Consider the following 27,233-nt stretch of genomic DNA (forward strand, 5'->3'; position numbering starts at 1 on the left):
CCGAGATAAAAGCAAGACGTTTTCAAGATTTGCAGGGTATCATGACCCTGTGGTTAGGTATGTTCCAACTGCCAGGCGTCACAGTGTCCAGTTCCATCCATCCATGGCAGTGGTAACTTGAAGTCTTCAGTCATCAGCCCTTCCCTGACCTGAGCCCCCTTCTTTCCTCCAGGCCCAAGGATGGAAGGAGCTTGAAACTTAGGCTAAGATGGGTCTTTCCCTAGGGTGCTGCCTGTTTTGCTGGCATTCTGAATACATCTTTCTTCTTGCCCTTCAGAAGCCTGTCCATGATTTGTTGAGTCCTTTTAGAGTGGTGAGTAAACAGACCTGGGTAGCAGAGCAGGTCTACTTTGTAGTGATTTTTAAAGGATTTTATAGAAAGGACATAATTACTTATAAGACAACTTTACTGACTTACATAGAGAGTGTAAATGTTTTTGCCGTGTTCTTAGGGGAGAATCAACAGTTGTTACTAAGTGGTAATGTTGTAGGGGTGAAAAAATAGTTTTTTCTCAACCCTCATAAGTTCTTAGATGGAAAGGACACTTTTAACAAAATACAGATTAATAAGCAAAAGTTTATTAAAAAGTAGATTTCATACATGTACTGCAGATGCACAGGGAGTGAGTCATTCTGAAAGAGAAGGCTTTGAATTCTAGCTCATATAGCATTTTCATCAAAGAAGAGTAAGTTTTTAAAGAAGTGACACAAATGAAAAGGACTTTGAATCCTTGCGGGTGGCAGCTTTGGGGAGGGAGCAGGTTAAAGCTAGTTTTCTAATGTGGATCCCCTCTAGTGCCATCTGCAGACTAGTAAGGGTTAAAGTTGTCTTCAGTGGCTGCCCTTTGTTCTCCCTAGTAGAGAGGGAAAGAGGGATATCCTTTGCCTTTGTAAATCTGTATAAATCCCACTTTTAGATAAATTGAGGAAAAGCAGAGAGCATTTTTGCATCTGCTTCTTAATTGAGCCTATAGCTCAAAACGATCCTTATGCCAAAGAGGCACATTTTGAGGTGGCATGTTCTGGTCACCCACGAGTCTATTACAAAGCGTGCTGCTTTTGAGAGTTCTTCACCCAACATGTTCAGGTTTTGAACTAAAAACAAGTCCCTACCTTTTTGTTTCATAATCTTTCTAAGTACTGAGAGTTACGATGCTTCTTGATATTGATACAGCAAGTGCTGTGATGTTCTTGGTACAGGCAGAATAGGTTCCTCTTGAAATCCTTGAGAAGAAAATGTAATTTCCAAGCTGCTGCAAGGTTTTGGGGGAAGTTGTGGAGCCCGCACCTGCTAGGAGGGGCTACAGAATGCCTCCCCAGCAGAGCCCTGGTACCCAGCCCCACTGGATGCTCAGGCCTGCTGTTTAGGTCTTTTACCTGAGTGAGCAGGAGTGTTACCACTGCTTGTTTCAGTTGTGCACCTGGGGAAATGTATTCCACTGACTGTCAAAGGCCAACTTTTTGGGGTACAGATTCTTAAGCTGTGAGGTCTGTGCCCAAGCCTATCTCTATTATCTGATTTGAGGTCCTGTGGAATTCAGAAAAGTTGGCAGGCCACATATTTGCATTTGATGAATTGTGCACATAACTAGAAACAAATGGATTGACAGTGAGACATTTTGGAAGCTGTAAAATGATAGCTAACACTGCTGGGTCAGGTGCTGGGCCAAGAATTTTACCAGGGTTTTCTCATTCATCCTCACAGTGTCCCTTTAGAGTAAGAATTGTCATTATCCCCATTTTATCTATGAAGAAACTGAGGAACAGAAAGACCAAGAAACTGGCCTGAGATTATGTAGCTAGTGAAAGGCAAAGCTGCAAATCAGCCCAGGCAGTTTAATTATGAAACATGTGCTCTTAAACACTATCCCAGATTGCCTCTGTATTCTCTTTTGTGTCACTTGCTTAAGTAGGATCTTTGAAATAAGTAGATTCACTTGGTGTCAAAAGTGTCTTTGAATTGTGTTAATCTTGATCTAGGATTTTGAACACTAAAAGCTGGAAGGTTGGTTTGACACTGTGGCATAGTGAATATTTTGCCCACAGACAGAAATGGTCACTGTGATGAGTGATCTTTTGGGGTTATTTTAGATGCCTTATTCATTTTTCTCCCTGTTCTTTGCTTACCCTAGTCCCTTCTGTCATCTGTGGCTTAACCTAGTTAACTGCCTCAGTCTGTCTGCAGCCAAGGAGTGCTGTTAAATTTGATTGACTCTCTATTGAGAACCACTGGACTTAAAAGCATCATGCCATTAAACATGGAGTTGTATAGATACAATAAGTATGTGTATTTATAAGTAAATATAAACATATAGGCTGTATTTAGATAAGTATAATAAGTAAATGTAATAAACGTATTGTTGACAAACAAGGAATAGATGAATCAGATATTTTGATTACAGAGGTACCATAATATATTACCTTGAAAAGATGACTAATTTTCTAGATTCAGAATAGTATACAAACCATTTATCTAGCTAGAAGACATTTTCATTGTTCTTTGATTTGGAAGTATTTCAGTGCTTTGTCATGCATCAGGTCTTACTTCTGAATGTCAAGTCATCTCACCTATGAAAAAAGAAGAGTGCCCGAGGAGCTGTCCAGCCCTCTGGCTTCCATTGCTCTCTGTCATCCTCTCCCTCCTGTGGCTTGTTGCTTTGTAAAGCAGTCTGTTCTATTGAGGAAGTGCTAAAAGGTTTGATTTTTCTTTTTACCTTTCATATTTCTTCCTGTCTAATGCCTCCCAGTTTCCTCTATTATTAACAGTGTATGTTAGTATGCTGTGTTTGTTCCAATTAATGAACCAATATTGACACATTATCATTAGCTAAAGTCCATAGTTTATTTGGATTTCTTTAGTTTTTACCTAATGTTCTTTTTTCCATTGCAGAATCCCATATTCCATTTGATTTTCATGACTCTTTAGGCTCTTCTTGGCTGTGACATTTACTCAGACTTCCCTTGTTTTTGATGATTTTTTTGACAATTTTGAGGAGTACTGGTCAGGTATGTTGTAGGATGCTCCTTCATTTGGAATATTTTTTATGTTTGTCTCCTGATTATGATGGAGTTGTCTGTTTTTGAGAGTAAGGTAAGAAAAATAAGTGTGGCTTAGACTTATCAGACCACATACATTTCATTTAAATTGCTCTTGAGCCTACTGTCTAGGAACTAGGGTGTGTACTTCCACATGACTCGTGGTTGGAGATGTTGCCCTTGATCTCCTGGCTGAAGGAGTGCTAGGTTTTGCCACAGTAGTTTCCCCTCCCCCCTCCTACTTTATACCATGCTCTTCAGAAGCAAATCATGTGCATAGTCCACAGTTAAAGAGTGAAAGGTTTTGCTCCCTTCCTTTAGGGTGGAACATCTACATAATTCTTCTGCATGGGGGATTTTATTTGCTGTTCAATTCTTAATATGCTTGAATTGCTCTAGTTTTGGCCATTGGGAGTTCTTTCAGTTGGCTCCTGTGCTGTTCTGACATATACCACCCGTTTGACATATGCTCTGTGTGTGTGTGTGTGTGTGTGTGTGCGTGCGCGTGTGCACCACGTCTGTGTACAGTCTTCCTTTCTGGTAGGACAGGATGCTCCAGGTTTACCTGGGGGTTTTCCCCCATTTTTTACCGGTTCATTACAATTATGCTTAATGGTGGGATTGGTTATTACATATCCATACATGCACAAAATGTGACAGTATAATTTGGCCAATGTCACTCCCCTTCCTATCAAACCCTTTTCCTCTATTCTAATGAGCTCCCTTTGATTTTCATGAGATTCCTACCTCCCTCCCACCTTTCTTTTTCTTTTTCCTCTCTAAATTTCACATTTGAGAGAAAACATACAACCCATGATCTTCTGAGTTTGGCTTATTTCACTTAACATAATGGTTTCAAGTTCCATTCATTTTCCTGCAAATGACATAATTTCATTTTTCTTTATGGCTGGGAAAAACGCTATTGTGTATATATACCATTTCCATTGGTGGACATCTAGGCCGGTTCCACAGTTTGGCTATTGTGATTTGTGCTGCTATAACCATAGATGTGCATGAATCACTGTAGCCTTGCTGACTTTAATTCTTCAGGATAAATACTGAGAAGTGGTGTAGCTGGCTCATGTAGTGGTTCCATGCCTAGTCTTTTGAAGAACCTCCATACTGCTTTCCATAGTGGTTGTACTAATTTACAGTCCCACCAACAGTGTTAAAGCATTCTTTTTTCTCCACATCCTCTTCAACATTTATTATTGTTTGTATTACTCCTGATAACAGTCCGGGCTTATTTGCTTTTTATCCCTGTCTTAGACAGTGTGGCTGACCACTTACCTTCTTGGGACCTTGTGCTCTCAGTTTCCAGTTGAAGTGATTAAATTATATTAATTTGTTCATGAGTATTTCTGATTGCATGTGATGTGCTGGGCAATATTTGAGGTCATGACAGCATGATGAAGAGAACAAACTCTAGTCCTTGCCTTCACGGGATCCGTATTTGTTAATCTGTTCTGTGTTGGACACTGTCCTAGGTTTTGAGAATTTATGAATTAGTAGAGAATAGAGACAACGATAGGTAAGTAGACAAAATTACAACTGTAAAAAAAATGTCACAAAGGCAACAACATGGGAGGATACCGCTCCTCTAGGCAGTGTTATTGGGAAAAGCCTCTCTCTGGAGGCAACACTGAAGCTGAGGTCTAAGGGAAGAAAGAGAAAAGGAGCTCTTGTGTGTCCCAGCATTGCCTCTCTCAAGTTCTAATGATAGTAGCTTCATGCAGCCATTTGCTCTTCACCTCTCCCCCTTCTTCAGGGCTTTTCATGATCAAATCCAGGGACTCTGAATGGCAGAACATTAAATAGATTTACTGTTCCTTTCTGATGTTTAATGAATACTTCTTTTCTTGGCCCATGATTCTTAAGCGAGTAGGAACAAGAGGGATTAAATGAAGTATTTATGTGCTCTGACAAGTCTAAACCAGAGATTTCCCCTCGTAGGTGTCTGCCAGGCACATGCTGTCTCCAGAGCAGTTTCCTTTGGGTACTAGGGATTGAACCTAATGTAAGCCAGGCAAACACTCTACCACTGAGCTATATCCCCAGCCCTGGCCTGTTGTGTTTTAAATATTGGGAAATTTCACCTACCCGCCCTCCCTGAGTTTCCATTGATACAGATAGGGTCCTGTGGCTGTAGCACTGTGATCAGTCAGAACTGGAAGGCGGCGCCCCCTTCTGCTGGGATAGGCGACTCAGATCTCGCAGCTCCCTCTTGCTGACCTGCTTTCCTCACTTTGTCCTAGCAGCATTGCCTCCATATTGGAATGTTGTGTTAGCCCTTGAAGATAGAGGCTTGCTAAAACATAATGGCTCACCACTTACGTCACAGAACACAGAGCCGATATAAACACTGCTTTCAAACAGTCTACGTTCTTACGTATAGGTGGCAGGAAGCAGATGGTCTATTAATGTATAACTCAGGATGGCCATCTGTACTAACAAGAAACAGCTACAGAAACCTCGGGAAGTCTGGCCTCAACCAGAGAGGCCTGTGACCTGCAAATTTTAAAATATTTTTTTTTTAGAATAAAGTCTCCTCCTTTCTCAATACCATATCTCTAGACTTGTTTGGCCAGTGTGTGGCAAGCAGACTAATTTGGGTCCAGTGACATGGTTACCTATCTGGTCCTGTGAATATATTCAACTAAAAGATGTTTCAGAAGGATTTTTTGTGTGTGTGTTTAAACATCTTCTGCATATGGATAGCCAGTTTTCCCAGCACCATTTATGAGGGACTATCCTTTTCCCAATGTGTATTCTTGGCACCTTTCTCAAAAATCAGTTGGTGTTAAGTGCCTGGATTTATTTCTAGGCTATTTTGTTCCATTGGTCTATGTGTCTGTTTTTGTGCTAGTGCCATGCTCTTTGGATTACTATAGCTTTATGGTATATTTTGTAGTCAGGGAATGTGATGTCTCCAGTTTTGTTCTTTTTGCTCAAGATTACTTTGGTTATTTGGGGGCTTTTGTGATTCCAAGTGAATTTTAGTATTGGTTTTTGTGTTTCTACGAAGGACATCTTTGGTGTTTCCATAGGGATTGTATCATCTGTGCCCAGGGTCAGCCTGCTACGAGGACTTTCATGACTGGGAACTTCTCTTGGTAACTGCTTATTTATCCTGTACCTGGACTGCCTGGTGGTAGGCACTTGAAATGCTTATAGCGTAAATAAATAAAGCATATTTTAATTTGAGTATATATTTCATCTCTAAGAGGCACGGGTACTTAAAAAACACAAATTCCTTGTTGGTTTTGTTTGCTCTGGGGCCTGGGTCCATCATGGGACTAATTTTAAAATACTTGTGGAATAAAAGAATGAGTTACATCTTGAAAATAAAACAACACATTTCCGAATTCAGACAGGTGGGTTTTGTTGTTTCGTTTTCTTCAATAAGTAACCATTTATGTGGTTTTAAGATCAAAATGTAGAAAGAACCATGATGGAAATTTTGCCTCCTTCTGTTCCTCTCTGACCAGCGCAGGGGCCTCCCACCCCTCAGGCTCGTTCAAGCAAACACCAACAACTATTCTTATTTTACCTTCATACTGCTTACTAAAAGTGGCTTACTAAAAATAACGTTCTCCTTGCAACTCTTTACCCTTGACATATTTTGAGGATCTTATATTAATAGAGAGCTTCCTTCCTTTTTTCCCCACAGTTGAAAAAATATATTTTATTGTTTGTGCATATTATAATTTATTTAAAGAGTACCTCATTGAAGGGCATTTGGAATTTTCTAAACATTTGCTACTGAGAATAATGCTGCAGTTGGATCTCTTGAATATATGTCATTATCTCTATGATCAATTCCTAAAAAAGTAGAATGGGCTAGAGTAAGGCGTATACACATATGTAATTTTGATATGTGTTACCAAATTGCCCTCTGTAGGGGTTGTGTCATTAGTAACATATGTGATATTTGAGATGTTTTTAAAATAATATTTATTCTGTTTTGTTTAGTTTTCTTTGATGAGTTAGAGGATTCATGTTGTAGGCTGCCTGAATTTTGATAAGAGTATGAAGATTATTCTAGATCATTGGTTCCCAGTAATGGCCGAAGATCCTCAAGGGGTTTTTGGATTCACATGTTAAACAAACATCAACTTTGTCTCATAGATTCATTTTACAGGTTTCAAGGGCATATCGAGACTGTTGCATTGGCTAGAGTACTGATTCTTCTAATTGCGTGTGCCTGCGTTTCATTAGGAACTGCTCAGCAGCTTTTGATGGTGCCCTTGTCTTCCTTGGCCCATGGATGTTTTGCTGCCGTTTTTGTCTCTGTCAGTTGTTTCAAAGTAACCTAGTCTGTGGATGTAGGCGAAAAGAACCAAAAGACCACGTGTGCTATTTGAATATTTTATAATAAAAACATTCTTTCTCTTGTAGATGTCCCTTTGAGAACCAGCCTTCCACCACCATTCAGAAATTATAAATATGGTAACTGATTTTTCTTTTTCTTTAAATATGTATATTCATATAATTTGGCATTAGTTTTTTGTTGACACAAATTCACATTTGGCTTTCAAAAATGAATTTACTATCTGCAAATAAAAACCATTTTGGAAGTTTATTTAGGAATATAAGAATTCTAGAATATTGTTAAGGTCTATTGTAATTTTATAGAGAAGTGCTATATAGGTGAAGAATAGCATGTTTGGCAAAACTATATCTAAGATGGGTTTCTTTGCAGGGAATCAGAAGGAAAAATGAGGACTAAGAGTTTAATATTTTCAATATGATGTAGTAGTTTTATATGATGCAACTGGTTATTTAAAAGTATAGTAAAAAGCTGGTTGTAATTATTCACTATAAATATGGTATTCAGCAGACTTGAATTCGAGACTGTATTTGAAAGTTATGGTGCACCTAATGCATATTTCTGTTAATTGGTGCAGACATTTTAAAGCATAAATTTTTTATTACTTTAGATCATTTTTTTGGAGTGGCTTTTCATTCTGTTCCGATTCGATAGGGCAGCTCGTGACCTACAGTCCTTTGAAATCACAATCTTCTCCGTGCGTCTGCATTTTAATATCCAGAGACTAATTGTGAGGTCATAAGGGGTAGTCAAGCAGAAGTTGAAGGCACTGAGTGGAAAGTACTTTGATTTATTGGCCCTAAAGAATTTACATACTCAATATTGAATAAGAGAAAGGAATAAAAAGCATGATTAAGGTAAATATGAAACTTCTCAATTGTAGCTTTCATGGCTTTTGAAGTGTAATGCCCTGAAATATAACCTTAAACTTGAATCAACCTACAGATGCCATTTCAAATTAGAATAGTTACATATGGTTTCCCTTTTTGCATGGTGTGTGTATCTATATGCAAACCTGTGTTCCATGCAAGTTATTTCAAAAGATAAATTTTAAATAATGAAAGCATCAGAGTATCTGAGTCGCTAAGCAGCATTGGGGTAGATAATGTACCTTTTAGCTTATCCCATCTCATTAACGCTCTTTCATCCTGGTGTTTCTGTATATTCAGGTGAATTGGCAGAAAAAGCTAATACATTTGTCAGAGAAGAAATTATAGAACCACTAGTGTTTTGATAGACTTCAGGTGGTTCTTTCTTTGAGTTTGGCTCTTTAACAATCTGCTGCTTTGTGTTGAGCAGGAAGGCTAGAGTGTTGCTTTTCACCTGTCATTGTCCTCAGTATGCTGCATGGCCCCTGGGAATAGAACACTGTTTTGGGTGATGGGGAGTAGAAAGGGTGTAAAGTAGTTACTGTCTCTGTGCCTTTGGGCAGAGGGCTGTGGTCTTGGCCACCCACTGTCTGAGATTTCTCAGAACCCCTTCTTCCATTTAATTGTCTTCATCATCATCTATTATTGATTTAACCACTCATGCTACTTATTTTTAAATCCTTACTACCTAGACGTAATACATTTGTGCACACATTAATGTTGATTGATGTACAGCATGTGGCTGCTAATCCCTGCCTGTTTCATGAGGCTGTGTGAAATTAAATTATGCACGGGCCAACTTGTTAAATGTACCCCAAACAAATGATGTAAGGTTCCTTTCCTCAAGGAATTTGCATTAAGAAAACAATGCCCACAGATGTTGTTTTTGTTAATAGCAAGTCTAAAAAAATTGAGTCTATTTTTTAAGAAGTTAAAACAAGTAAAGGAGATTATTCAACAAAGAAAGAGACATTAATACAACATCTTTTGTTAGCATGTCATTTTTCCTTCCTTGTCCTCCTCTTGGGTCCTGCCAATTTGTGTCGGGGAGAAAAATCAGGTGAACTTTTCCAATCACAGCATTTCTCTCTTTCTTTCTCTCTCTCTTTCTTTCTTTTAAATGTAGACTTCCTATTGTGGGTTTGCTGGATCTATTAGAGCAAAGTTATTTCAAATTCAAAGGCTTATTAGCAAAATATATAGAACATGATTAATATTTATAAGGTCAAACTGTAGTTTTGCAGCTTGATTATAACAGACTTTAAGCCTCTTTTATTAAAAAAATTACTGTTGACTTCTCTAACTTGTCTCAAGTAATAAACCAATACCTATTCATAGTGAGAAAGAGAATATAATAGGCAACTCAGAATAATAGATAATCCAAAAGTCACATTTGTTTATGTTCTCATGTCCATTGTAATTTTATTTTTAGCATCTGTGGCATGTTTACATTCCTGATGTGCATATTTTACTTGGTTAAATTTATTTATTTTCTTAAAAATATAGTTGTAGGGTGTAGGTCTTGTTTAAAATCGCAATTAAAAAATTGCATTGGATAGTTGAAAGTTGACTATTTAAAATAATCGGTAATGTCGAGTGCCAGTTCTTAACTAGGTGATTGGTACCCTATTCTTTCTTCAGCACTAAGACAACATAGTTGAATTGAGGTCTTTAAAAAAATAATATCCTTTTATTTCATATCACTATTGGAATTTCTTGTTATAGCATTATTGATAGAAATGAATTTTAGTGTAAGTTTTAGAGCTTATTCAGATAAAGTTATAATTTAGTCAATAAATGGCTGAATAAAACTGAGTAAAGAATCAGAAACTTCTGGAATTTAAACATGTTGAATGGCTACATCTGCTATGTAATTAGGGGCTGATTATCTCAGAGTTAGAATGTTATCCAAGTGTGAAGAAATTGCCTGTTGCAAAAGGACCTTGTGGCCTGACTTCAGGATAAACTGATTAAAGAATGAAATTGGGTTTGAATAAAACATACTGGACCATGGAAGCCTGTGCAGTATTTGAAAACCAAGAAGCAGATCTTGGTATTTTTTAGTCATTAACAGCCCTGCTTAGATTACCGGTGATCCCAGGTAATGTTAGAAATCTAAGAACAGTCACACTTTTTCAGCATGATCATTGAACCTCCTGAGAGCTTAATAGTTTTTTAAACTGCCTTTGTTACTGTCTGTCATTATTTTTATATATAATATATAAATATAATTATATATACTATATAAATGTGATTATATGTAATACATAAATGATTATAGATAATATATAAATACAAATGCATAAAATTAAACCTGTAGATAAGATTATATAGATGTAATTTTTGATATTATCTGCTAATCTTAAAATTTAGTGACTCTAAAAAACAAAATGGAGTAATGTGATTTGCTTGTCTTCTGTTCAAAGGAAAAAATGAGTCGAGGTGACTTCAGGTTATCTCTCACACACACAAACACACACACACACACACACACAGTTGTGTGTCAAAGCCCAAGGCTTTAAAAATATCTGTGTACTTTTTTGTTGTTGTTGTTACCAAGGATTAAGCCCAGGGGTGCTTTACCATTGAGCTACATCCCGTGCTTTTTTATTTTTTGAAATGGGATCTTGTTAAGTTGCTGAGGCTGGCCTCAAACTTGTGATCCTCTTGCCACAGCCTCCCAAGTCACTGAGATTAGAGGCATACAGCACCACACCTGGCTTCTCTGTGTACTTTTATCTTTGTGTGTGTGTGTGTGTGTGTGTGATTTTCTGGTGCTGGGGATGGGGCCCAGGGTCTCCTACATGTAGGGCAAGTGCTCTACCAATGAGCTGCACACCCTCAGCTCCCTTAATTTAAATTAAATTTTAAAATTTAATTTAAAATTTAATTTTATCTTTAATTTTAATGATTTTCAAAAGTAAATTTCCTTTTACTCTATAACAGATTTTTAAGTAAATGTGTTCATAAAATTATAAAGAACTTAGAATTTCTCAATTTCATAGGTACTCATTTGTCTCTCTAATAATGTCAAAAGAAGTCTTAGAATATTCTGTGTAAAGAGACAATTTGCTTTTTTCTTTCAGATAAACTGAAGATTATTCACCAAGCACATAAATCAAAGGTACGTTCCACTTGTGCAGTATCTGGCACTTAGCAGTAATCAATATTAGTTGAACTGGTGAGTAAGTGAATGTGCATGTAAGTCTTTTCCATTATAATAGCATTTTTTATCTTATAGGTACTCTTTCTATAGCCTTACTTTCTGATTAGAGAATTAAACAAACAAACAAACAAACAAAAAAAAACTAAGCTGTATATACCTGCTCACAGATTCTTTTAAAAAGTGTTAATAAAATAAAACATACCAGGGCTGGGGATATAGCTCAATAGAGTGCTTGCTTTGCATGGCCCTGGGTTCTAATCCCCAGCACCACACACACACACACACACACACACACACAGCATCCCGTATATTTATATAACATAAACATAAAACAATAAAGAAATATAAGGAAGCCACTTATTATCTGTCAGTCTAGTCTCTTTGACTTTCTTAAGTCCACAGAAGAACTGGGCTAGAAGCTGACCCAGAGGATCTGCTTGCCGTGGTGCTTGCTGTAAGAGAAGGTTCAGGACCACAGCTCACTCTACAGAGGGCGCCATCTGCAATCTGAATTCTGTCCTTTAGCTGTTTGTGTGTGTACCATATGTTTACATTGCTCTTTTCTTACTTTAGTCATGTTTTATTAAGCCACAATCAAAGGTTTACTTCTCATTACAGAGCAGTCTTTTTTCTCAGTGGCCTTCCCTATGATGTTCACACAGGGACAAGGGACCATGTCTTATTCTGTATGCCTCTTGTATCTCCAGTACCTTGGGCAATGCCTGGTTCACAGGAGTTTTTGCAAAACAAGTTTTGAATGAAGTATTTATAAAGTTCATTTTGTTTCATTCTGTGTGTAGTCATAGATATACTCCATGAACTCAATCAGCTTTCAAAAAGATGTATGCCACAGATCACAAAGAGGGTATGTCTGTTGCCTCTGGATTAGTAACTTTGTGGGATTTTTCTTTTGTATGTGCAAATTTTATCATATCCATTGTCAAGTACCTCATTCTCACAGGTGTCAGGGATCAAGTGTGGCATCTTCCCCTCCTTTGAGTACTAGAAAGTTCTGCCACTATATCTGGCCACAGACTTCATCCATTTTCTCTTCTCCAGGTCTGAAATGTTTTCAACTTGGTCCCTAAAATGTAGAGAAGAGCAACTGTGGTTCTATTTTATATGGAATAAACATATGTAAATTTGTTATAAAAATATAAATAAAGTTGAAATGAAGCAATATGCTCTTAGAAAAAGTTGCAAAGCAAATTGTGCATGTCATTCTCCATTCAGTGTTAATTTTAAATTGTTGGTCTTGCTTGTAAGCTTATGTTTCCTAGAAAGAGGAATTGGCAAATTCTTCATTCTTTGTAATGAAGACCATGTTCATCATGTTCAAATAATCAGTAGTATATGTAAAAAATATTTTTAAAAAATTTTCCTTCAGGAAAAAAAATTTGAAATAAAAACTTAGAAGAAAAAAAAATCTTAGCAGTGTTATTTACACTTAAAATGCATGTCTCTCCCTGGTGTGTTATATATAGAGTCATCCCTCAGGATTGGTTCCAGGACACTTGTGGATACCAAAAGCCACAGATTCTCCATGTTCCTTATATAAAATGGTATAGTATTCGTGTATAACCTATGTGTGTTCTCCCATACACTTTGACTCATTTCTAGTTTACTTATAATACTTAATACAATGTAAATGCACTGTAAATGATTGTTATACTATATTGTTTAGGGAATAATGTCAAGAAAAAAGTCTTCACACGTTCAGTACAGATGCAACCAGCATAGTCCAAACCATGTGTTCAGCCTGCAGCTGATTGACTTTGCAGATGACCAACCTTCCATACAGAAGACCAGCTGTAGTTTCAAAATTAGGACTTTTTTTTTTCAGTTGAACAAATAATTTGTTTAATTATTTGGTAGATTCCCCAAAACAAATGAAGTCACTTAGAATGTTTCTGGACTCTGGCTTTATAAAACTTCATTTAACCGTAACAATCCAAGTCCAGACTCTGTACCCTGGAGAGGCTTCTTGAAGCTTCTAAAAGATAACATCTGTTTTTACAGATACAGTTTTAAAACTTCAGAAAAACCTCACCTACATGTTCTTATTGGTGCCTTATATGACTACAGGACATTTTTCTCATTTCCAAGTGATTGCTGTCTTTTTATCTTCTATTTCCGTCTGCAAGGCCTATAGCATCTCTGGCCAAGCTTGTCAGTTTTCTAGGCCAGTTGGAATTTTAATTTCTTTCCTCAGCCAAAGCGAGAGACTTCCAGCTAACCCTTAATAAACTCGTTCACATAAGGGTCTAGAGACTTTCCTAATTGCAATTACCAGGTGTCCTCAAAAATTTCTTCTCATCACCACAATAAAAAGGCTGTCTGGATCCCTGCCCACCTAACTAAGCCTCCTGTTTGGACTATGAGCTAAGTGTCTTTTAGTGAATGAATAAAAGTAGAATGCAAATGATTATCATAATATTACTGTGCTATGATTATCAAGAAATTCATAAAAATGTGTGTATGAGTATTATGGATTGTAATCAGTAGGCTTTTTATATTATAGTGAGAATAATTTTTGCTAGAAAGATTTGAAATAAAAACTTTGATCTCCATCTTACATTTTGTGGGTTTGGAAATCAAATAGCTATCCTTATTAAAGGAAGAAATCATATCCTCGAATAAACTGTGTAAGAAATGTGCAAAATCTTCAAGAAGGAAATTTTTATTATTAATTTATTGTGCTAGAGATTGAACCCAGGGCCTCACACATGCTAAGCAAGTACTGTACCACTGAGCTACACCCCAAACCCAGAAGAAAATTAAATGCTACTGTTCTTTCCCATCTTCACCACAAACATACTTGAAAAATGAATCCAAACTCTGGGAATAATTATTCAGTCTCATAAAGTAAGCTCCTCTTAAGATCTATGCATTTTATTATGTTAAATTCTACTTTAGTTTAACAACAACAACAACAAAAAAGTGAAATATACTATGAGGAATCCAAAATAAGACTTACACAGAAATATTTATGATATTTTGGATAGGAACGTGCAATAGTATGAAGATGTCAATTCTTGGTTAATTTACAATTTTAATAGTACCTCGATAAAGTACTAATAGTTGCATATATGTAAATTATAGAAGCTTATTAAAAAGTTAATACATTAAAAGTAAGAAGAGAAGAATTCTGAAAAAAAATGAGTGATTAGCCCTAATATATATTAAGACATTATTATAAAATTCTAATAATTAACATTGTGTGGTACTGTCACATGAACTGGTAGTTCAGTGGCACAGAATTAAAAATCCAAATATGGACTCAAATATACATGTAAATTTAGTGTATAGTAAATATGGCATTTCAAATCTATGGACAAAAGATGGAGGATTCAGTAAATGGTATTGAAATAGCTGGGTTGACATCTAGAAGACTAGTTGAATTCCTATCTTTTTCTTTATGCCAAAATAAATCCCCATTGTTTTAATGACTCATGTAAAATTTAAATTCATAGATGAGGTTAGAGAAGAAACAGGTTGAACCTGAGTTGATAATTTGTTCAAGTTGGGTAATGGGTATGGGGCGGAATTCATTACACTATTCTATATATATTATATGTTTGAATTTCTCCACAATTAAAAGTTTTAAAAATGAAATTCATAAAAATATGTGAAGAAAACATGGAATTTAAAACATAATCTTGCAGTGGAGAAGTCTTTCGAAATATGATAGAAACTGAGCAATTATAAAAGACTGACATTTTATTTCATTCATTAACTTATTCAATAAAAATAAGTTAGCAGGAGGTAAAGAAGAAGGTACATTTCTCTTCCCCCTTTCTAGAGATGAGGAAACTGAGTCTTAGTTTATGTAGTTTGTTTGCACACAGCTGAGTGCTGGGGGAGTCTGGATTTGAACCCACCTCTAACTGGAAATCCAGGGCTGTCACAGTGCACAGTGTGTGCACTTAGTAGGTCTGCACTGTGTATCCCTTAATGCCATTAAGGGAGTAGAATGTGACTTGATGTGACTCGGATTATTACTGTGACTCCAACTTCAGCTCCACCTCTTTGGGAAGTCTTGCTGAATGCAGAAGCATATCAGTATTGATGAAATGCATGTTTTCTTTCTTTTTAGACAAATGAACTGGTGTTGAGTTTGGAAAATGATGACAGACTCCTGCTAAAAGAAGACAGCACCCTGAAAGCAGCCGGAATTGGTGAGGAAGGGGAATGATCTTGCTGAAGGGGCACTCACATTTCTGGCCTATGTGGCCAGGCCTGGCTGGTTATATTTGATGACTCCCTGTGATCTGAATGCTGCTTGTTGCTCTTCATACTCTCCCATCCCTATTCAAAGGAAGAGGAAAACACATTCTGATCATTTGACCGAGGGCAGTCGTTATCTTCTCACCAAATGTGCAAAATGAAAATAGTTCGTTCAGAAGGTTTGCTCAGAATCCTGTTGAGGGTCATTTTAAATGATTGACAGGCTATTAGTACCATGTCTACTTACTCTCATCAGTGTCATTCGAGCCGATGGTTTGAGAGAAATGGACGTAGTAGAACTAATGTGGAATAATGAAATGAGATGTTGTTTGTATAACGTGCATCTCGGCTTCTGATAGTCATCCAAGTCACTCAGGGCTGACTAAGGCACAGAATTTTAAATAGGGACCTAGTGTGTGCAGTTGAAGAATTGCCTGATTTAACTATTAAACCTAGAATGTGTGTATAGTTCCAATTTTTAAAAAACGTTATGTGACATATCTTGTGGCCATTAGATGTCACTGTTATTCTACTTACACGGTCACCTTAAGCTGATCTGGCAATAGAGGAGTACAGATTAGCACAGAGGTCTGAGCAGGTGAAGGCATTGTGTCACTGACACACCTCTGTGGTCTGTGACCATGATGCAACGTCACAAATCACACTTCCTTCAAAACATGCAAGGTGAGGTCCACACTGGGTACCTGTACATTTTTTGTTTGTTTGTTTTATTCTGTTGAGTTTTTTTTTTTTTTAATTGGGGATTAAATGCAGGAGTGTTTTTACCATTGAGCTACAACCCCAGTCCTTTTATAAAATATCCATATTTTGAGACAGGTTCTTGCTAAGTTGCTAAGGCTGGCCTCAAACTTAAGATCCTCTTGCCTCAGCCTCCCAAGTTGCTGGGAGTATAGGTGTACACCACCTCACCCAGCAGGAATTCACTTTTGAAATGATTCACGTGAATAATGTGAATTTCTGACATGGGCATTTCTATTTAAATAGAATTTTACATGGCAGGTTGTAAAATCAGACTTGTTTCAGTGTATAAGTCTGTGCTATTTGCTAGGATCAGTGTCGTTCCCTATAATAAATATGTGAGATGGATTGTTATTTGAAAAGCATTATTTAATTGGCACTTATTTCTTCAAATGTTATTACATTATTGTATCAGGTGGCTCCTGTGTTATTGAGACATGTGGCACCTAGGGGTAGCCCTGTTTGTCTTTAAAGCATAAAGTTATAATGAATATAATAGACTGGCCTTGTTGTGGGAATTGGCATATAGCTCCTTGGAAAAGGTTAGAAAATGCAAAAAACAAACCAAAAAAAGAAAGAAAGGTAAGATTTTTAACAAGATGATGCAGTTGACATCTCATATAAATGGGAAAAGATTGAATTAACCAGAAAATCACATCAGGTCCATTGCCAAAATATTCAGGAAAATAAATTTCAGATTTTATCTCAGTCTTTATTCCAAAATGAATTCTAGATGAAGTAAATGTTATACTGTAAAAATTAACAAAACAAAATATGCAGCTCAGTGATAACCTAATATTGGAGAGAGAAGAGCTTTCTGAACATGACTCCAAAGGCCAACGCCATCAAAGGGGAAAGCAAGGGATTTGACCAAATAACCCCCCCACAAATTATAAACCATTAAAGGAGAAACAATGAACTATGAAAATTATGTGAAACATAAATGAAAGATAAAGTTATTAGCCAGACTTTTGTAAAGAACTCTTGTATTAGTATGAAAGGATACAAAATCTGATAGAAGGTATAGCTAACATAGGAAAAACAGTTGTACCTTATTGGTAATGAGGGATGCACATTAAAATAGACACTGCTTTTTATCATGGTATAGTGGTTAAGAATAACAGCCCAGAGCCAGCGTGTGGGGGTCAGACCTCGATTCTGCTTCTCACTCTATGGGTGACCTTGGTCAAGTAGCAGTTAGTACAAGATTAGCGGTTGTGAAAAAAAATGCAGTACCCAGGGGAGCCCCTGGTGTAAGGAAATGGTGTTCTCGGTACCACTGTTGGGAATGTATGTTGCCTCTCATGTTCCATAGATCAAGTTGAACATTCTCTTGTGTTTGTTACTAAATCAGATATGTGCTTCTTCAAACTCTGAGGTTGTGGTCTGTCTTCAGAGCGATGGTGGGGTTCTCTTTTACCTTCCCTGTTTGTGAATCACTGACACAGGAATTTTTATATAGCAAAGAATAATGTGCAGTACCATTATCCTTTGGAAATGTATCCATAGACATGTTTGTATTTGTACACAGAGAAAAGATCATATACCACAATTATAGAAATGCTTTCTCAGGGTGGTGGTATCGCCAGTAAACTGAGTTTTTCCTTTCTTCTCTGTATTATCTTAATGTGATTATTGGGATTTGCAAAATTTTTCATAGTTTAAAAGTATTCCTTATAATTAAGGAACCAGTTTTTTAAAAGAATAATAAATCCCTAATCACTTGCTTTGTGATTAAGCCACTAGGCCTCTCTGAACTTAAGTTTTGTTTTCTGTATAAATGTGAATAATGAAACCTCTTTCAGAAGGTTTCATACGGATTGAAAAGAATGAAGGTGTCCAGGACAATGCATGGAAAAGGCCCTACAAAATAACTATTTTATTTGGAACCCATTTTGGAGATGGCATTTGGCAAATATTCCGAATTTGCTAGGACAGAGTTTGCCTTGTTCTCATTTATTTCAGACTGACTTATGTAACGAACCATCTTTAAAAGCAAGAATCAAATCCCTCTTTTCGTCATTCTTGTTTTCAGGCCACAGAACTTTGATCAGATTCAGATCCTTTTCATGGTTTCTCCACTTGGGTCAGGGTGGTATGGGGAGCAGACCGCCCCTGAGACCTAGGCAGAGCAGTGGCCTTGTCCATGGCTCGACTTTAGTCCCTGCCAGGAGTTGTTTCCTCTGTTATTTCCTAGCAGCTTGTTGCTGTCCTCCTGGCAACAAGCCAAGGTGGTACCCAGGCAAAGAAATGAGGATCCCCAGAGAGCAACAGAAAATTCTAAGTAGGAACTGAGTTGCAAAAAATGATAATTGAGAGTCAGGCATGGAGGTGCACACCTGTGATCACAGCTGAGGTGGGAAGATCTCAAGTTCAAGGCCAGCCTGGGAAGTTTACTGAGACCCTCTCTAAAAATGAAATAAAAAGGCCTGGGGATGTAGCTCAGTGGGAGAGCACTCTCCTAGCATGTGTAGGCCCGACTTTAATCCCAAGTACCACACCAAAACCACAAAGAAACAAAGACTGTGATACTTGAAGTATGTGATTTTTCTAGGGAATTTTCCCTCCCTCCCTCCGTGCTGTGTCTGATTAGGTTTCTAAGAGGTTTAAGAGAAAAATTCGAAGTCATCCCTCTCTCCCTTTTCACCACTTGATCTTGCTGGAGAGCTGTCACTCTGCTATCACAGCCAGTTGCCATGGGAATAATGCCAGTGTAACAAATTTATCATTATGACTCTTCTCTAGGAGTCATGAAAGGGAAAGAAAGACTGGGAGGGGGAAATCAGGGGGGAAACTTGCTTTCAGAGTCTTTCATCTGCACCACAGATCCCCACTGTGTAGTCCACGTCTTACCCTGGTGCAGAAATACATAAATAAAAACGATTTCCTTTGTGGAAGGAAGAGAGAGGAGAATTTTACCTAGAAATGTTGTTTAAGATAGAAAAATTTTTATCTTGTTTTTAACAATAGTTTATGGATTAATTTTTCTAAGTAATAAATTGCAGGTGAGTTGTGGGGTGGGAGATATTTTATCTCTTTCATTTTGCTGCATCCTGCTACTATTTATCTTTTGAATCCACTCTGGTATAAGAAAGAAATTGTGGCAGAGAAATTTTTCTCAAGCCAGTTGTGTTTTCTTGGAAATGTTTTAAAGCAAGTTACAGTAGGCCAGACTGTATGCACTTATTTGAGGAAAGAGTTGTTGTCAAGCCAGTTGTCCCTGTAATAATTCCAAAACTCCCTCGTGGTCTGTTTTCATTTTGCTCCTGTCATCTATCCCCGACTAGAACCTGGTCCTGTGCATCACATCTCTGGTTTTCTCCTCCATGTGGCTAAGACAGGTTTCTTTTCTTCCTGCTTCTTTATCAGGATCATGTTTGACTTGTGTTTCCTTAAGGTTTGGGCCTTTTCCCTATCTTGAGGCGTCCTCATTTTCTTCTTTGACAGAGCCCCAAGTGGCTCCTCTTCATGCTGACATTGTAACAGCAATGTTCATTGTAACAGTTGACTTGCTTAGAAATCAGTGATTTCAGAACAAGGAGTCAGAATGCACTGCACAGATTGTTCTTCCCTGGCTTCTATTTATTTTTTGCATTTTTAAAAATTATCTTTGACAATAATTGTACATATTGATGGTAAAAATGAATATTTTGATACATATGTATAACATGTAATGATCAAATCAGGGTAATTAGCACATCTATTACCTCCAACATTTATGTCTTCTTTGGGTAGAAACATTCAAAATCTTTTCTTCAGGCCATTTTGGAATATACAATAAATTATTGTTAACTGCAGTCACCATACTGGGTTTAGCACATTAGAACTTATTCCGTCTACCTAACTAACTTTATACCCATTGATCAATCTCTCCCTAACCTATTTCCCACCCAGTTTTACTCTCTAATTCTATAAAAACATTCTTTAGCTTCCACATGTAAGAATATATAGTATTTGTCTGCCTATTCTTTCTGTCCCTGGCTTATTTCCCTTAACATAATGTCCTCCAATTCCATCCATGTTGCCACAAATGACAGGATTTCACCCTTTTATGCCTGAATAATATTCCACTGTGTGTATGACTGTCCTTCCCATTTTACTTTCCTCTTGCCACTATGGAAATTGCAGGCACATGCTCAGTCAGTCCAGTCAGTTTTTACCATTTGTTTTCTTAGGTCTGTAGTTTGGTATCTCTTACCAGTTGATCCAAAACACTTTTAAAGCAGGTATGACAAGAAGAGCACAGGAGTTGCTCTCTTTACTGGATTGTGAGCTTCTTTGGTGAAAACTTTGAAATAGAACTCAGAGCATCTCTTTGATTTGTAGATTGGGGTTTTGTGGAGTTTGGAAAGATATGGTGGATTCCTGGAGCAGGGCAGAGGGTGAAACTTTGTTTCAGATTTGGTCTCAGATTGCCCCATGAATCTCCTTTAAATACACACACACACACACACACACACACACCCGTGGTATAATTTTTAAAAATCTGCAGTGATTACCACATGACAGCTTGTCCTGATCACACCACAAAGCCAGTGCACATTTCTTGGTTTCCCTTCCCTAGCCCACAGGGGCTGACCCTTATACTACTTTGGGGCCAACCAGCTTGAGGCTTAAAAAGCAAGCAGCGAATCCTTGTCAGTAGATAAGTTCACTGAGATAGTGAAGGAGTTAAAAAACATTGCATTTAACTTATTTTGGGATTACCCACTTAAAATTATTTTTTCTTGTTTTCAAGTCATTGTTAACTATTTTCCTGTTAAATGGTGTGTGTGTGTGTGTGTACGCGCGTGTGCACCTGCCTGTCTGTCTGACCCGTTAGGAAGCATTATATAATTGTTAATTTCATAGCCAAAGTTCAGATGTCCTGACTTGTGTTCATTTCATTAAACTAGAACATCAGTATTAAACTGATCCACAAATGCATTTGGAGGGCTCTGACTTGATTTCATTTGATAGTAAGACGAAGGGATGAAGTGGTGATGTATTTATTGGATTTTAGATTGCACATTCATTTCAGATTCCCATGCCAAGGCGCTCTGCACCTGACCGCACTGCCGCCTGCAGCACATTTAATTTAAAACCAGGTGCCCGAGGGGACCGCCACATGCTAGACTTCCTGAGGGTTCTTCCCCCACCATTTTTAAAGAAGCCATTTTAAATAGAATTTGGGCAGCACGAGTGTAAGGGATAATGGTGAAAAGAGCCATTGTGTAAAGGTCTTGAAAATCATTTGTAACTTGTTTTCACTTAAATCAGCAAATCAATTTGCAGTATTACATCCAGGAAATCATTCTCTAATATTTTCAATGGATTTAAAAACATTACTACTTCTGTCATTGAAGTTTTAAAATCCATTTTGTTTTATATTTTTTGAATTTCAGAGAAACTTGGAATGTGTATGTTTTCCAATATAAGGGTGAGCAATTTTTTAATCACATTGAATTTTTGAGTTTAACCCATTTGTCAACCTAGCTTTGTTGAAAAAAGAACAGACTCATATGAAAATAAAATCATTACCCTGGATGATTTCATTTGGCGCCTATGAGAGATGGCCTCAATACTTTATATAAATAACAAGTCGCTCTCTAAGTTAATTAGACTCATCGCAACAAAACTGCATTGTCAGTCTTTGCTTTCTGTCAGCTTATTCTGAACCTGCTCTTCCTGTACTGCAGATCTGCGTGACATATTAGCTTCTTAAAAGGAATACAGATAAATGTCAACTGCAGTAAGTGAAAATTGTAATTACAGGGAGCGTGACTTGAGCCAAGTGCTGGCCGGGCAAAAAACTGTGTAAAGTTCCATGTGTAAATAACACATCACAGATAAAGCCTCGATCTGTGATTTTTCAGGAAGAGGGTCCCTCTTGTTCGTTCTCCATTATTGCAAATTACCTACATCTACCTCTGAGCACACCTCCTTTCAAAAAGGAAACCCATTGAGCTCTTTGTTAAAAAGATCGCTCTCTAAATATCTTCTTTGAATATTGAATTTTCTGATGCCCCCTTTTCAATATGTTGCTGATTTCAAGTGTGGCCCCTTCCCCATTCTTTTAAATGCTCTTTCTTGTAAAAGTGTCCTGCACACTTACCTGTTTGCTCAGGGTGCCTCTGTTTATAGCCCCTCCTCATTGGTTCCCATTCTCTCTGATGTCTCCCCCACAGTCTCACTGGGATAAGAGTTTGTGATCTGATTTTCATCCACTCAGATTAAATTTAATCTTGAAGACATAGTAGGCACTGAAAACATCATTTTGGTTTTTTCTCTGAACATGTGTTTGTTTTCTATAGTGAGCACAGTAGCTTATGATGGAGAAAGACTACATTTGATATTCTTGCAAATGGTAAAAACATTTTTAATGAGATGACATGCTAATCTCGTTAATTTCATTCTTTTGTGGTAAGTTCTAATGATGAGATTAGAGCTGTAAACCACACACCAGTGGTAATCCATGGCACCCTTCTTATCATCGTATTTATTTGGCTTGAAGAGTTTTACTTGCCTGTTTTTAGAGTATATGTTAATTGCATACTCAGTATTCATTACAAATAATCTCTTCTGTTTTCTCCTCAGGATTCCAAAGGCCCTTTTGCTCTTTCTGTAAAAGCCAAGCAGACTGTATTAACTTCTGGTTTAATTTAAAAAACCAATGTGGAACTTGTTGGCGCAACACCTTAAAGAATCGCATGTTTAATAAATTGGAAGGCTTTCCATCAGATTTGTCTCCAGTCTGAATTAATAATGTTGCTGACTTATTGTTTTAGAAGATGGAGTCCTTGACCTGCTAGGTTGAAAGAATTGTGACTGCTCTGAACCTTTGTGGGTCCTTTAGCTGTGCCATCTCCCCAGTGAATAATTAGAGGTATTTGAAGGTATTGCGGTAGAAGCCAATTTGTGTCTTTCACTTTGCATATTGTTGAAGCCTCATGAATTAATCATAAGCAGGGCAAAAAATTAACTTCTTCAGACACATATTTTGATGGGTCATGAGGGAGAATGTAAAGTGATCTGTAAAATATTCTACTGATCCTCTAACTATTAAATTATTATACCTACGGGCTAATTTCAGGGAGGGGAGAGTCCCTCCCCCCTCAGGAACTGAGTAGCATATTGGAAAAAATATCAAGGTTTGTTAGTTTCCAGGACTGCAAAGAAGACTATAAATAATCGATTTCATGATTTTCTGAAAAATCTTAATTCTTGTGTTAACTCTGGATTTTAATTTTGCAGGTTATTTTTCTTTTGACTTTTAAATTATTTTATTTTTTAAAATTATTTGATTTTTAGATTCTTACAACTACACCTAAAACTTCTTGCTGATTTGATGAAATGTATTGTATCACCCAACAACTAACTGATATTTTTCATTGCAGGCGTCTGAAACCATTCCAAAATGCCAAACCAAAGTAATGCGGATTTCCATACTTGTTTAAAATTTAGTTTTACATTAAAATCTCTTTTCCATTTTCTGTTTCTCTTTTTTTCAGCCAGCGAAACAGAAATTGCATTCTTCTGTGAAGAAGATTATAAGAACTACAAAGCTAATCCCGTTTCATCCTGGTGAACAACGGCTCACCTCGGGGCTTCCTCTTTGCATACCTGTATTAAGCTCTTTATTCCACTAGTGAGTTTTTGAAATTGACAAATAAATCTTTAAAAATTAATCCCAGGCTCTGCTATTTGAACTGAAATTTGGTGATTTCTCTCTCTTTAGCCAGACTGGACTTCCTTCCTTCCTTCCTTCCTTCTTTTGATAATATGAGAAAAACGTGATTTTTTTTTAAGCGAAAAAAATTGTTATTGAATTAGTGATTCTTTTAGTGGTTTGCATGTTGGGTTCTTTAAAAAGAGAAGATCAAGGTCATACTGTTTATTTTATATTTTTTCCATAGTTTCTGGCTAGCACAGCTGTGACTGTCTTTGGCTGCCGGAGATGGGAAGAGGCTCTTAGGACTGTGGTGCCATCTTTTAGCTCAGGGAGTGTATGATGTTCCCGCCACAAGTGACATTGAATGGTGTTTACATGATGGAGGTCTTATGATGTAAGAGGGTCACTTTCCTTTTTTAGACATTGTGTTAGTCAGCTTTTGTTGATGTGACTAAAATACCTGATGAGAACAACTTGGAGGGGATAAAAAAGTTTACTTTGGGCTCACAGTTTCAGAGGTGTGGTTCCTGGTTGGCCAGCTCCACGGGGGGACTTGAGGTGAGGCAGAACGTCGTGGCGGAAGAGCGTGGTGGAGGAAAGCTGCTCAGCTCACAGCCACCTGGAAGCAGAGGAAATAAGGTGCCAGGGTTAAAATGTAATTTCGAGGGCAGCCTGCAGTCACCTGCTTCCTCCAGTTACACTCCACCTGCATATAGTTACCCCCTTGTACAGACGTCCTTTCAAATTATTAATCCATTAAGTGGATTAAACCACTGATTCAGTTACAGCTCTTACAATCTAATCATTTCATCTCCAAATATTATGAACCTTCCTGCATTGCCTAACGTGAATTTTGGGGGGGATACTTCATATCCAAACCATAACAGTTATCTAGGTTTGTACAAATAACAGTGCTGGAAATTTTTTATTTTTCTGAGCTGTGTTTTCTGACTTTCATTACAGCAAACTCTAATACATCCAAAGGCAATTTATTTGCAGAGAGGAAGTAGCCAGATATTTGTACTTCTCAAAGTATTTAGAAACAAGTCTACATCCTGGAAGATACATTCTTTCAAAATAATGTAATATTTTTGGTTCCTGATTGGCTGATGACAGGGACAGTGTCTGAGCAGAAGTAATTCTGTGGGGGCCTCTCAGCTAGCAAGTGTCTCATGGGATCTCCTAGAAAGATTTAGCTCTAAAATTACCCCCATTTTCTGTCTAAGTTGCCTTTCAAGTGATGCAGAGAACTTAGAACTTTATCTGGTAGGTAGTTGGGAGACAAGGCAAGATTTAAACAACTAAATTACATGATTCAGTTTTTAATTCTATAAAGTGAGTTTGGGGCTGGTCATGGCAGTACCTGCCTGTTGTCTCAGTTACCAGGGAAGCCGAGTCAGGAGGATTACAAGTTCAAGATCAACTTGGGCACATGAGTGAGACCCTGCTTCAAAATAAAAAATGAAAAGGGATGTAGCTCAGAGGTAAAGCACCACTGGGTTCAATCCCAATACTGGGAAGAGAAAAACAACAATAACAACAACAAAAAAAGCAAAGTGAGCTTTGGTGGCAGCATCAGATGGTGGAAAGACTAGAAGACAGTTGTCATAGACAAGGTGAAGACTGGAGGGCCTGGCCTAGGGTCAGGACAGAGGGCGAGTTGAGGAGAGGAGATGATCTTGAGAGTGCTCACATTGGATCATGCATGAGAGCAAACATGGTGGCCAGTACTTAACACATTAACTACTCATTTAACTTTAACCACAGCTCTCCAAAAGTGATAGCGTTGTGTCTGTGTCTATTTATAGATGGGAAATTGGAGATGGTGAGGACTGGAGCCAAGTCTGCCTTAAAATTCTGACCTTGCTTGTTCCAGCCTATGGCCAGGATGCAAGGTAGAGTGACCTGGGAAGTTTGGGACTTGGTGAGTTCCTACCTGTGGACAGTGGGGAGGGAGGAGTGGAGATTAAGTGACTTGCTGGAATGAGTGGCTGGATTGATGGTGACAGCATTAACCCAAGCAGGAACTCAGAAAGTAGATCAAGTTCAAATATATTATTTTTTCATTTTGCAGATACTCAGTTTACATATGATCTTTTCTTTTTATGTGGCATTAAGCATTCTTTACCTGTATATTTTATTTCTAAGAAATAATACAAAAATTTGTGTGTGTATATATATAAAGCCTTTTTGGTGTGTATTTTCCTTATTATGAAAGATATATATGGACTGTTTTTACTTGTGAATAGAAACTTAAAATATGTTATGACAAAAAGGACTTTTACCAGGAATGGAAGACTTTTACCAGAATAGAAAACCTATCTATGTAATTTATAAAATCTGTAGATTAAAGGAGAAAAAATTTATGCTTGTCTTCATAAAAAAGCATTTAATGATATTTGTCTCCATGCATGAATACATATTAGCAATGTGTTAGAGTCTGTAAACAAGTCAGGATGGTGCCTGGCATTTTGCCAGAGAAATGTTAGAGTCTGTAAACAAGTCTGGATGGCGCCTGGCAAAATGCCAGAGGGAGTGGTTTGTGAAGTAACACCAGCAAGCCATTAAGTGTGGAGATTTCTTATTGGTTGACTGATGTATCTAGTTTATGCTAATTAAGATAAGCTGTGTGGAATGTATAAATACCACTCCTGTCCTACAATAAACGGCTCCCACTCCTGCTGTATCAATCTACACAAGTCGTTCGTCACCCCCCGGTTATTTGCTGCAGCCAGACCGCGGCAGCAATGGATAGAAATGCCTTTAGCTTGATCAAGTCTATGCATAGAAGACTTACTTAATGGAGAAGTGGTTATTAAATCTATTAAATACAATAGGACAAGGGTGGCCAATACTGCTGATGCCACTCAGTGTTGTTTTCTGGGTCTTGTTATAGCCAGTAAGAAAAATAATAAGAACCGCAGGTGGGAAAGGTGGAGACAAAGCAATCATTTGCAGACAACATGATTGCGAGAGGATCAAGGGACAAGTTATTAGAACTTGGAGACTTCAGGAGCACTAGATAATGAACCTAAAATGAATTGTTCGCAAAAGCTATCAAGTGTTATTAGAGGGCTATAAATGACCTAAATAGAGAGAGAGGGAGAGAGAGAGAGAGAGAGAGAGAGAGAGAGAGAGAGAGAGAGAGAGAGAGAGATATAATGTAGATAATGAAGATATAAGATATAGCATACA

At 37.5% G+C, this 27,233-nt stretch overlaps 1 protein-coding gene across 9 annotated transcripts in view; it reads left to right on the top strand.

Moving 5' to 3' along the window:
* CUNH2orf76 (chromosome unknown C2orf76 homolog) overlaps positions 1-24,054 on the top strand; it is a 58,818-nt gene extending 34,764 nt beyond the window's left edge. For 4 of the 9 annotated variants that reach the window (XM_048810418.1, XM_048810419.1, XM_048810421.1 and 1 more), the window contains 5 exons: positions 7,435-7,485; positions 11,322-11,359; positions 12,886-12,963; positions 15,498-15,579; positions 22,964-23,869. In XM_048810418.1, the coding sequence (XP_048666375.1) occupies positions 7,435-7,485; positions 11,322-11,359; positions 12,886-12,963; positions 15,498-15,579; positions 22,964-23,124 (410 nt within the window). In that variant the 3' untranslated portion in view covers positions 23,125-23,869. The other 5 variants (XM_048810422.1, XM_048810424.1, XM_048810423.1 and 2 more) reach the window with 4 other exon arrangements.
* Positions 24,055-27,233: the final 3,179 nt, after the last annotated feature.

This window comes from Marmota marmota, unplaced genomic scaffold (assembly GCF_001458135.2).
Source record: "Marmota marmota marmota unplaced genomic scaffold, marMar, whole genome shotgun sequence".
Taxonomy (NCBI): Eukaryota; Metazoa; Chordata; class Mammalia; order Rodentia; family Sciuridae; genus Marmota; species Marmota marmota.